This window comes from Hibiscus syriacus, unplaced genomic scaffold (assembly GCF_006381635.1).
Source record: "Hibiscus syriacus cultivar Baekdansim isolate YM2019G1 unplaced genomic scaffold, ASM638163v2 tig00111640_pilon, whole genome shotgun sequence".
NCBI classification, from domain to species: Eukaryota; Viridiplantae; Streptophyta; class Magnoliopsida; order Malvales; family Malvaceae; genus Hibiscus; species Hibiscus syriacus.
In genome coordinates this window covers 424,451-437,478 of record NW_024063142.1, presented here as the reverse complement: position 1 = coordinate 437,478, position 13,028 = coordinate 424,451, and the positions used below count along the sequence as shown (strand labels likewise).

Genomic DNA, 13,028 nt, shown 5'->3' with positions numbered 1-13,028 from the left:
TTGAAAGTTCAAAGATTAAAAAGACGGTGACGATCGGCGAATGTGAATATGGTATGAATACGACGATGGTTTCTTTTTTACCGATTCAACAACTGCTCCCCACAAACACATGGCTATTAGTTAATTGACCCAATGCTTTCTTCTTTTTTTAACAATTCCCCTGAAACTTGTAACGTGGCCTCCACTACTCTATATATAAACGAATTAGAGGAAGAAGGATAAACCAACAACTCATTAGAAAGAGAGAGAAACAAAGATCTAGGGGCGACTGTAAGAAAAGAACACAGGACGTTAATATCCAGAGATGGCGATGAAAATTATCAGCATGGCAGCACTTGTCGCTGTTGTTTTGGCTTCAAACGTGTTGCAGAGCACATACGCTGCAACTTACACTGTCGGAGACACCGCTGGTTGGACTGTCCCTACCGGGGGTAATACTGAATTCTACGATAACTGGGCTGACAATAAGAACTTCTTGGTCGGGGATGTTCTTGGTGAGTTTCTCATCCCAAAATCCAACTCAGTTAAATTCCTCATAGATTATTTTTCTTTCTTTGTGACAAATAATGTTCCTTTTATTTTGTGAAGTGTTTAACTTTGTTACCGGAGCACATAATGTTGAGGAGGTGACTGAAGCTGTTTACGACAGCTGCAACGGTACCAACAATCCCATATCTACACATAATACCGGACCGGCAAGAATTACCCTTAACAGGCTCGGTGAGTACCACTTCATTTGCAGTGTCCCCGGTCACTGTACCGCCGGACAAAAGCTCAGTGTCGATGTCCGAAATGGTCCAAGGACTGCCGCCCCCACGCCCGGTTCAAGCCCCAACGGACCCGGAATACCTGGATCAGGCCCCAACGGTTCTCCTAGCTCGGCTTCATCCCTCGTTGCCGCCGTCTCTCTGGCCATCATGTCCATTGCCTTAGTTTTGCTCTGCTAATTATGTTCCACCCTTTTGCCTGTTTTCTTTTTTTATGTGATGTTTCATATGTCATAAGTTCAGAGTTCAGACTTTGTACCCAATACACAGATACTTTGATTAGTTTTATTGTTGTAGTGATTGTGGAGCGACATTTTTGTATGTTTGAATAAAAATTTTGATTCATTTCTTTCTAAAAAACCAGACCCTCATTGATTGTGAGTTATGGCTTTAATTGAACAAATGGACATCGGTGGTAGATGTGGCAGCCACCCGCAAAACGACCTAACCTTGTCTTCGTTGCATGGTCTTTTTAAAAAGGGTAAAATACGCAGTGGTCACTAATATTTGAGTAAGTTTTTGTTTTTTCCACTAAAGTTTCAAAAGTAGAAAATCAGTCACTAACGATATCGATTTGCAATCAAAATGATCACCAATATTATCGATTGTAATAAAATGGTCATTCCACCATCATTTCCGTTAAATTGATGAGGTGACAACATTAACAAAAATGTTGATGTTTCATTTTACCCCTAAACTACTACTGAAGTATCAAATATGTCTTTAAACAATGATTTTATATCTAATTTACCCCCAAAAATTTTCTGATTTCAATTTTTTTTATAAATACCCCATTATCTTCACTATATACGAACCACACTCCTTACAAAACGAAAATCACATATAAACAATTAGGAGCACTTTCCTTTGTATTTGTTCCAGCCGCACTTAAACAAAACCTGAAAGTCTAAATCTATCTTCAATTGCAATACCGATCTTCGAAAGTCGTTTTTGTTCTTATCTTACAGCGTTACATTGGAGTAAAGTACTTACCGGTGTGCTCTATTCTCTCTTTAGCATTAGATTTTTGGTTTGTGGGTTATTAGTTGTCTAAAATATATAATGAAAAAAAAAACAGAATGGTTCATTCTCTTCTTCTTTTATTTGCAACAAAAGAGAAGGCAACTTATTGTCTAAATATAGATGTTTTGTTTAAGTGTGGTTGAAACAAATACCAAGGAAACTACTCCTAATTGTTTAAGTGTGTTTTTCATTTTGTAAAGAATATCGTTTGAATATAATCGAGGTGGTGGAGTGTTTGGAAAAAAATGAAAATTAGGAAACTTTTGGGATAAATTAGATATAAATTCATTGTTCAAGCACTATTTGATGTTTTAGTAGTAGTTTAGGGGTAAAATAAAATATGAACCTTTTTTTTAACGTTGTCACGTCATCAGTTTAACGGGTATCACGGTAGAGTATTTTTTTGTTACAAATCGACAACGTTAGTGATCATTTTGTTACAAATCGATAATGTTAGTAATCATTTTGTTACAAATCGATTACATTAATAATTATTTTATTACAAATCGATAACATTAGTGATCAATTTGTTACTTTTAAAACTTTAATAAAAAAATAAAAAATTACTCAAGCATTAACAACAGTTACGTAGTTTACGCTTTTAAAAATTGTCAACCTGACCCTATCATCAATTACGTACTTGCCTAGAAACACATTTTAGCCAGGGTTCTCCAATATCTTCAACAGCCTTGGGCCTTTGTGGTAATAACTTAATATTGAAATTTGAACTTTTAATCTAACAGGTGTCATCTTCAAGTCGACAGCAGGAACCAATTTACTTAAAATGTTCCATTTCAAGGTTTTCTGCCTTGACTTTAATTCCATCATGTGTTGTGTAATGTGTACCACAACTACAGACGTTGATAGCTACTTTATACAAATTTTTTTATTAATATGTAGTGAATATAATATATTAATAATTTAAAGATAATGTTTAATCAATTGATATTGAACACTCATATTTTTAATATTCTTAATTTTCAAACCTAAATTTTTTTATCATTAAAATCACTTAATTTATACTACTTTAACATCGTGAGTTCCCTATTTGTGATATAGACCTAAACTTTAAAGGTGCATGTCCCCACCCCCCTCAAAATAGACGTTCTTCACGTGATTTAGATTTATTTCGGTTACATTTTTAAATTGTTTATTTTATCATAATTTAGATTGATTTGATTTATTTTTTTATTTTGAATTATAATTATAATTTTATTTTATGTTTTTGACATTATTTCATAAATTTCTAATAAATATTTCTAAAAGAAATGACACATGATTGTACATTTTATTTTTTGTATTAATTGTCTCCTTTAATAAAATTTCTTACAAGTCTCACCAACCCAACCTAACTCCATCCCAAAGATCAGCATTACTAAAACTTGGCGTCATGCTAGATATCAACTCTTCCGTTAATTCTATAATCAAACAATATCATTTTATTAATTTTTTTTAAAAATTGTTTAAAATTCGATGGAAATTTGTATGTGTATATAAAAAGTAAATCCCAACATTACCCAACATTTTTGACATTATACTTGCTCAAATATTAAAATAGAAGAGAAAACACTAGATAAGCAGAGGAAAAGACAGAGATATCAAATGGAAGATTAGACTTGAGCAACAGTAGTGCATTTACTAACGGATCCACAGTTTGATGAGTGTGGACACATATTTATCTTGAGATTCAAATTTTAATCGATTAATTACTTATTTTATCGACAATGTTCATTTTGAAAAAAAATTTATTCATAATGAAATCTGAGTTTTCTTCGATTAATTACTTATTTTACGGACGACGCTTATCTTGAAATTTGATTTGTATCAATCCCATTTAAAAGTTTTATATTATTATGTGTGTACTTACCTTGAAAAATATTTTTGGATTTACCACTTAATAAGGCCAAAGCTTTAAAATAAAAACAATGAAATAGGTCCACAAATTTGCCATCTATATACTAATTACACATGTTGACAACTACTTAATTTGTAACAACACTAAACATCTCAAAAATACAATATACTATTTTTATTTTGCCAAATTTAGACTGTATAATGGAAAGATTCCTCGACAGTTTTTCATATTTATTAATGTGGGATGGATCGAGGGATGAGTAGATATAGTCGTCCTCCTAAAAATTTAAATTATTATATATTTTAGATTTTTTTTACATATTTTTTATTGACAATCTATTTTCGTCCTTAAAAATTTTATAAATACAAATTCATCCCCCTAAGTTCAAGTTCACCCTTCCTCCCTCTAACATAAAATCATGTGTTTGTCTTTAGATCTATATATATACTTTAAATCAGAATTTCTGCTTTTTGAATAATAAAATATCTTATTGAGATGATTTTTTTAATTATTTGTGTCAAGTGATTAAACTTTTATAGTATTTATCAAAAAATTGGGGAAAATATTAAACAATACCTTTTTTATATTTTATTGCATCTAAATTTTTTGGTGATTTTTAATGGCAGTTTGGTGGGGTATTTTAGTGGAAAGAGGGGTGTGAGACAAGGTGATCCTTTGTCACCTTACTTGTTTGTCATAGTGATGAATGTTTTGTCTTGCTTGTTGGATGTTGAAGCTAAGGAAGGGATTTTTTTAGTATCTTCCTAAGTGTAAGAGGGTTTCTCTGACTCAATTATGCTTTGTTGATGATATGCTCATCTTTTGAAAGGGCTCTGTCACGATCGGGGGAGAAGGGAGAAGAAACGAAGGACGCGAAGAAGAAATTGGGGAAAGTGGAAGTCAAGGGTTAGGGATTGATAGTGAATTGGGGATGAATTACCTGATAAGTGATCACGTGAGGAGCACGGGGAAGTCAATTACCCAACAAGAGAGCTGAAGTCCACAAACAGATCAGCTAGCCCATTTAGTGGCCAAATACCTGAGGAAATAACAGAACGATTATTCAAGGATAGCAGCTGGCATTTAGTTAGATTCTATGGTACATTGTAAACAAATAAAACAGTAATGTGTAAAGAACAAAGCATGCATATTTTGAATGAATTCATATTTCTTTCATCTCTATTCTACTACTTTCTCTCTACTTTTCTTCTTCTCTATTTCCCTAATCTATCTAAGTCATTACAATTGGTATTCAGAGCCACAAATCCTGGCAAAGCAATGGTTGCATCCTATGTTTTTTCTGCGATTCAACAGCAGATTGAAGACTTATCAAAGCTAGTGAAGCAAGATCAGTACCTAGAGATAAGGATTGCAATGAACAAGGGTCATTTGGAGCAGATTCTAAAGGACTTGTCAGGAAGGACAGATGATAAGGAACCACTAAGCCTGGAAACTGAGCAAATTCAATGACAATAAAAGAAACATATGATGTTTCGCAAGTGTTTGATAAAATGTCAGCAAGAGTAGATCATGTGGTATTCCCATCCATCACCGGTTCCATGAAGGTTGATTCACGGTTGCAGCAGAAACAAACCATGGAAGATGACAAGGCTGTTATGAGGGCTGAGTTAAATTTTGAACAGGGGCATCAACATCAAATGAAGATTCTAGATGCACTAAGGAAGAGAATTTCCACTTATTGTGATACAAGATAGAGGAGAAACCATCATCAATTGAGAAAGATGTCTAAAGATCTAACAAAGGAGGAGAATATAACAAAAGGGATCATAGAGCGTGAAAAGAAACTTAGCATCCTCTATCAGAAACAAGTTTGTGCTATTCAGTTTTCTAGTAAAGCTGCTCGTGATAAATGACTTCAAAAGGAAATTGAGGATTTGGAAAAATTGCTTTATTCAAATTTATCGCAGGAGAAAAAGCTTCAGGAGGAAACTTTTGGGCTTAATGAGGAGTTGGAACGCTTGGATAGTTCTATTGAAAGACACAAAGCTGAAATCACAGAGTTGGAATCTTCAATTTCCAAGTCTCGGTTTAATTATCAGAAAACAGAAAGAGATAAGCTGCAGGATCAAAGGAAGTCCTTATGGGAGAAAGAAAGTAAGCTTTCTGCTGAAATTGATAAGCTGAAATCAGAAGTTGAGAAAACAGAGAAGAGCCTTGATCATGCAACTCCTGGAGATGTAAGAAGGGGGTTGAATTCTATTAGGAAGATATGCAGAGAATATAATATAGATGGAGTGTTTGGTCCAATTATTGAGCTACTTAATTGTGATGAGAAGTTTTTCACTGCAGTTGAAGTAACTACTGGAAACAGTTTATTTCATGTGGTTGTTGAAACGGATGAGACATCAACTCAGATAATTCAACATCTTAATTCACTTAAAGGAGGGCGTGTTACTTTCATACCACTTAACCGCGTGAAGGCTCCACATGTTACATATCCACAAAGTTCTGATGTGATACCTCTGTTAAAGAAATTGAACTTTTCTTCCAAATTTGCTTCAGCCTTTGCATAGGTGTTTGGTAGAATGGTGATTTACCGAGACATAGATGTTGCTACAAGAGTTGCTCGAATTGATGGACTGGATTGCATAACTTTGGAAGGTGATCAAGTTAGCAAGAAGGGTGGTATGACGGGGGGATTTTATGATTATAGGCGCTCAAAATTGAAGTACATGCATATAGTTATGACATTTAGAGATAGCTACTCAGATCAGATTATAGAGGCCTTGTTAGAGATCACACTTCCTAGGTTTTCTAGAGATGTGCTTCCAAATGGTGATGTGATAAGAGATTTGGATGATGTTGGAGCAGAATGTATTGAATTTCATGCTTTGAACAAGTTTCCTTATTCAAAGCTTGATTCGAGGTTTGTTGGGATTAATCATGGTTTCAAGGAGCCAAGTGATTTATCTTTAGAATCCGGGGAAGCAAATCAAACTAGTACCAAGTGGGTGCTTACATTGGCAAGGGCATTGCTCGAGAAAGGTGAGTTTTGTATGCAAATTTTTTTCACAAAGACTGAACAAAATGGGATGCACATCCTTGTAAGGAAGAAATTGTTTGATCCTTGGGGAAAAGGATCATTTCAAGGGAAGGAGAATATCATAACTATATGGGAAGTCAACAAAGAAAGCAGAGAGGATATTCGACAGTTAGTGAAAGAACAGTTAGAGAATGCAAGCAACAGAATGAAACAACAAGCAGACAAGCACATGTCAGAAAGAGTATTTGCAGTTGGGGATACAGTTTACCTGAAGTTGCAACCTTATCGCCAGACTTCACTAGCCTTGAGAAAAAAATTAAAGTTAGCAGCAAAATATTATGGGCTTTACAAAATTACAGAGAAAATTGGACAAGTTGCCTATCGTTTGAACTTACCAGAGACATCGCGATTGCATCCAGTCTTTTTTGTGCGTCTCTTGAAGAAACATATTAGAGATTCAATAGTTTCTTCCATGGATCCTCCTGCCATGGATGAAGAAGATCAAATTCGAATCGAACCATATAAAGTTTTGGGTAGAAGAATAATTAATCGACAAAACAGACACGTGACTCAGTTATTGGTGTGATGTACAAACCTCGACGAGACAAGCGATACATGGGAGGATTATATTGTCCTCAGAGGCCAGTTTCCAGGCTTTGATCCTTGGGGACGAGGATCGTCTCCAGCGGCGGGTATTGTCACGATCGGGGGAGAAGGGAGAAGAAACGAAGGACGCGAAGAAGAAATTGGGGAAAGTGGCAGTCAAGGGTTAGAGATTGATAGTGAATTGGGGATGAATTACCTGATAAGTGATCACGCGAGGAGCACGGGGAAGTCAATTACCCAACAAGAGAGCTGAAGTCCACAAACAGATCAGCTAGCCCATTTAGTGGCCAAATACCTGAGGAAATAACAGAATGATTATTCAAGGATAACAACTGGCATTTAGTTAAATTCTATGGTACATTGTAAACAAATAAAACAATAATGTGTAAAGAACAAATCAGACATATTTTGAATGAATTCAGATTTCTTTCATCTCTATTCTACTACTTTCTCTCTGCTTTTCTTCTTCTCTATTTCCCTAATCTATTTAAGTCATTACAGGCTCTGTGGATTCTGTGGTGGGAGTGAAGAGTGTTCGTGAGGTATTTTATAAAATTTTTGGATTTAAGTTAAATGTTGATAAAACTGAAATGTTTGTTTGTGGTGTGGATAATAGGGTTCTGGGTAGCATTAAGGGTGTCATGGGATTCATTGAGGGTAGACTTCCTGTTAGGTACCTTGTGGTGAGTTTAGTGACAAGGAAACTTACTGAAAAAGATTGTTTGCAGTTGTCGAAGAAAATTCGGGGTAAACTAGCCATTTGGTCACGTAGGAAGCTAAGTTATGGGGGTAGACTACATCTTATCAAGTCGGTGCTATTCAGTATATCCAATTTTTGGTGCAGGTAGCTGGTTTTTCCCAAGGTTGTGATTAGAAGGTTGAGCAATTATGCATAAGGTTCTTTTGGAAAGGGAGTGATGCTTTGACTAAGGGAGCCAGAGTGAGTTGGGGGCAAATTTGTAGGTTAAAGTTTGAGGGTAAGGGATCTATCTTGTTGGAATAGGTCTTGTTGTATGTTGATCATTAAAAACATTCTTACTGATGAGGGTTCCTTGTGGGTGGCTTGGATCAAGACTTATGCTCTAAAAGGTCAGGATTACTGGTCGGTGGAGTGCAAAGCGTTTCATAGTTGGGTTTTGAAGAAATTGATTAAGTTGAGAGGATAGGCTGAGGTCCTGTTTAGTAGAGGTGTGGATTGGATAAAGGTGAATTATAGGTGGATTTGGGAGAATATTAGAGACAAGAGGTAGAAAGTTAATTGGCAGAAGCTAATTTAGTTCTCTTGGCATGTTCCTAAGTTTTCTATTATGGCCTGGATGATCATTTTTGATAGGTTTCCTACGAAAGATAAGCTTGCTCGTATAGGCATTGAGATGGACAAAGGATGTGTATTGTGTGGGTTGGATGAGGAGTCTAGGAATTATATTTTTGGTGATTGTCAGTATACTTGCCGATTGTGGGATGTTGTGTTGCAGGCTTGCAGGCTCCCTTCCCTTGTAGGTTGCGGGCATGGGAAGAAAATCTCGATTGGCTAATCTGTAACTTGAAAGGTAACTGTTTAATTGTTTGTATCTTAAATATTGCTTGGACTAACTTTCTGTATTGTATTTGGGAGGAACGTAATTTCAGGGTCTTTAGGGGAGTTGAGAGATCTTCGGAGGTGGTGTTTGGGAAAATTAAGGACCTTCATACTATATAAATTCTGTAATTGTGAACTTATAATGCTGAAGCAAGCTATAGTTTTATGACATTATTTGCAAAACAGGAGAATCCAGGTCATGATCCTCGAATTGAGAGTCTCAATCAAATCAAATAAAACAGGCAGGAAATAAAAGAAAAAACAATATACATCAACCTCTGCAACAGTTTGTTTATACTGTTCCGATCACAGATTCAAATTACAGTTGTGATCGTGTTCTTAGTAGCATTATATTTATCGTTATTGTAAACATAACAAACACTATTACGGTAAAATGGATATCGCGAACAAAATAACGATCATGGACCACGTCCGAGGTTGTTGATGTTTACAGAACCAACTCACGTACGTAAACCCAACAGAACAGTTAGATATATGTGGATTTCAAAATCAATAATACTTTTCCTCCATATTTGAAACGATCAGAATGAAGAGATTTCAAACAGAGGAACGTATTAAACTTCTACCTTTCCTCCATTTTTCTCATACACTTTCGTCTTCTAATTGACTTGCATCCTGTATATATACACGTTAGGATATGCACCATATAGCTATCAAATTATCCATTTTAACTTTTCTTGGTAAATCGACGTCAAAGGACGCAAAAAGTGAAGGGTATTATCCCAAGGGACGACCTGAGTAACAGCCGAAAAATGGCCGGCCACAGCTTCGGTTTGAGGTTGATTGGCTTACTAACGGTGGCGATGGCAATTTTGGAGGGTGCAATTGCAACTGATTACGTAGTGGGAGACGATTATGGGTGGGATCTTCCCCCTAATAACTCCACTGACTACTATCCTAGCTGGGCAAACAGATATGATTGCAAGGTCGGAGATTCAGCAGGTAAAACAATAAGTAACCAGTATTAACCCCTAATTTCTTGATTGTTTTCATAAATCTAAACTTTTTCTTTTCAATCCTTTTCAGTGTTCAACTAGACCGGAAATCATACTGCAGCTCAAGTGAGAAACCAGGCTGATTTCGATAACTGGCACTGCAATCGAAACGCGGCGGACATAAGTCTGATTGCAGAAACTGGGGTAAGGGCACCTTTAAACACGGAGGGATTCCATTACTTCATCTGCACTTTGGCACCCACTGTGAGCAAGGCCAGAAGGTTGCTTTCAACGTTACAGTTGCTTCTGCTGATTTGGAACATGCTCCCTCGTTTTCATTATCTTTGCTTCTCTCAGCCTTGGCCACCTTTGTACTGATTCATTGAATTATTCTGGCAATCCATTTCTGAAACATACTGTTTATGTAGAGAGAGGACACTGCTTAGCATCGATCGACTTCACGACGGTTGGATTTATTAAAGCTGTTATAGCTATCTACGTACTTCGCCTTCATATGTTTCAATATATATGCTCATGTTTAACTAGTTTTTATAATCTTTTGTACTTGGATATCCCTCGTCTCGCATTTTAAAATTGCATTTGTGATCTCAGTTGAAGTGATAAGCAGCTTGATATCGTTTAAGTAAGTTTTGAATTTAAATCATTTTATATGTAGAAAATTCTTATCGAAAGACTCAACCATCAAAACCAGGTGTGCAACCCGAATTGGTTCGAATTAATCAAGACAAAACCGGGAAGCGCAAAAAAAGTTGCATTTGTGATCTTATTAGGTTCAATGATATTAATATCTATTTGGACTATTAAACAGACAGAAAAATTATTAGATAGACCTGACTCACCACGTTAATTGTAGTCTTAACCAATAATATTTGTCTATTTCATTTTTTAAGGTGAATATTTATCTGTTCGTTATATATAAATAAGAAGTGAGTAATTATTTACAAATTATTTTAAAGTTTATAAATCTGATATCATAAATGACACGGTTAACTGATACATCAAATAATTTTTCTAGACAATCAGGATAGCCCAAGACAGCTGTTCGTCACATCTGAAAAACATCAGGCTTTTTGTTAGAAAGAAAAAAAAAAAGGTTCAAGCAGATTCAATTATTAGTCTTTTTGTAGCCGTCTTAGAACTGATCATAAGTGTTTCAGATTACAAAAGAGTTACATTACTAGTGTGTATCACATACAATCATTAAAAAATTCATGCAAAAAGTAATGGCCGCCAGGATTCTTCTAGGACAGAAACATGAATAAACAAACACACTCGCTAGCCTCTGCATCTAATTAATTTCAGGCATTTCAAGGAGCGAATTAAGGTCCTGAAATAACCAAGTTTGGGGCCTTTAGTTTCTATAGAAAGGTTTTAAACAAACAGGGAGAATATGTCTGACATGTAAGTCTAGGAAAAGAAGACAAAAGTACCTCCATGGGACATCTTCTGCAAACTTCCAGTCTCCTTCTCTGTCCTGATATGAGAGTTTAAAGCTCTCTCGATGTTCAGCAGCTGTTCGTAAAAAAAGATGGAAAAATAACAGTTGATTCAGATTATTTTTTTTTAATAATCCAACATAATATATTTGAAATTATGGTTATGTTTAAGCATGGTTTGGCGTTTACTTACGTATGCCAAACATTCTCATCACGGTGCTATTAAGCACCTCAAAGGAGTGGTGAACGCTAACGTCAATCTTCCTGGCAATTGCGACTCTTTCCATCTTTACCTTCACGTACGTGGATTTCGAAGCCCTACCACCTCTGCCATTAGCTACCGTTTCAGCCGCCATTGTGCGGGGATTATCAGCTACGCCATCGGAGATTTGGTGGCCTTGCGTCTTCCTCGAGGTTTTCACTGGCGGCCACCCCACTAAATTCTCTCCGTCGTTCCTATCAAACCAAAGACTTGATATATATATATATCCCATCAATGGCAGATTGACAAACAAAAATTCATCACATCCAGCAAAAACAACTGAAGTCTTTGCTTTTTTTGCTCCGGAAAGCAAGCAGATAAAAAAATGGAAAGACGACAGATTTGTAGGGTAAACTCAAACTGCAAAGAAGGCACGAGACAACGTAAAGGAGCAAAAAGAAAAATGAGAAAGTGAAGTACCTGAAAATGGAAGAAGAAGAAGAAGAATTGTCGTCCAATTCTTTAGGATTGTCTTCATCATTTGGTTGGTCACTCCAATGCAAAAGAGGCAGCGTTTTGGGAACACTTCTCCTCTCATCAAAAAGCAATGCTGCTTCATCAAAGCAGCTGTTTTTGCTGTCGCAGCCGCCGCCGTTGCTAGAACTAATGCTGCTGCTGTTGTTATTGGTGTTAATACCAATGTCCGATGGACCCAGTTTTAGCAAAGGCCAACTCGAAGCGTTGGAACCCTTTGCCTCCCTGTTCTGGCAGCCGTGGCTACTTAGGTCCAACATTTCCATGGGAACAAGAGGAGTTGGAGGTGCGAGTCCCAGTTGCAGCTCCATGCACGTCAATAACAATATTTTAAAAGAAGCAAAGTGCAATCGCTACGGCACGAGAGAAGAGGAAAAAGAACAATCCGCTTCTTTGGTAGCTAAAGTTTGTAGAATTTAATATTGGGCGAATTACTACTACGCCTTTTGGAATACGGGTTTTATTTTTTAAAGTTCAATAAAACAAATACTACTAAATTCTAAAGTTTGATTATTAAATAAATAACAAATTAAAACGTAAATGCACCTTTTATTAATCATTAATTAGTATTATTTTTTTATTTTTTTACTTTAATTTTTAACCATAAAATCGTAAAATGCAATTAATTATAAAGTTATTTTTAATATACAATTGTATGGAGCATGTATAATTTTTTATATGTATGTAACGATTTATATTATCATATCTCATAATATATTATTTTGAATTAAAATAATAATATATATTGTCAACAATCTTTAAAGTGGATGGATAAAAGTTTTCAATTGATATTTTTTTTTCTAGATTGTGAGTTCAATCCCAATAGAAGTAAAATTTTCAATCATTTCTTCTAGATATGAATTGTTTAAGAATAAAAATAGTAATATATATTATTTTTTATCTGAATAAAATACACAAATAATCTTCGACTTTAGCACGGTGCTTTGTTAAACCCTCACTACTATTAAATGATCTTACGATTATATGATGTTATTTTGTTGAGTCTCTCGACTATTAAGTTATAAAAGAATTATTCGATTATTAA

General features: G+C 35.5%; 2 protein-coding genes and 1 pseudogene across 2 annotated transcripts; 2 read left to right on the top strand and 1 right to left on the bottom strand.

Annotated features, from left to right (window-relative positions):
- Window positions 1-221: 221 nt before the first annotated feature.
- Window positions 222-1,120, top strand: LOC120166416 (stellacyanin-like). Its single transcript, XM_039175668.1, has 2 exons — window positions 222-494; window positions 589-1,120. The coding sequence occupies exons 1-2, from the start codon at window positions 305-307 to the stop codon at window positions 945-947; spliced, it is 549 nt and encodes a 182-aa protein (XP_039031599.1). The 5' UTR covers window positions 222-304; the 3' UTR covers window positions 948-1,120.
- An 8,487-nt stretch (window positions 1,121-9,607) lies between these two features.
- Window positions 9,608-10,176, top strand: LOC120166532 (annotated as a pseudogene).
- A 910-nt stretch (window positions 10,177-11,086) lies between these two features.
- LOC120166503 (auxin-responsive protein IAA9-like) lies at window positions 11,087-12,294 on the bottom strand. The gene is made up of 4 exons (XM_039175766.1): window positions 11,930-12,294; window positions 11,441-11,703; window positions 11,242-11,323; window positions 11,087-11,138 (listed from the first exon to the last, which is right to left on the bottom strand). The coding sequence occupies exons 1-4, from the start codon at window positions 12,292-12,294 to the stop codon at window positions 11,087-11,089; spliced, it is 762 nt and encodes a 253-aa protein (XP_039031697.1).
- Between the last annotated feature and the right edge of the window lie 734 nt (window positions 12,295-13,028).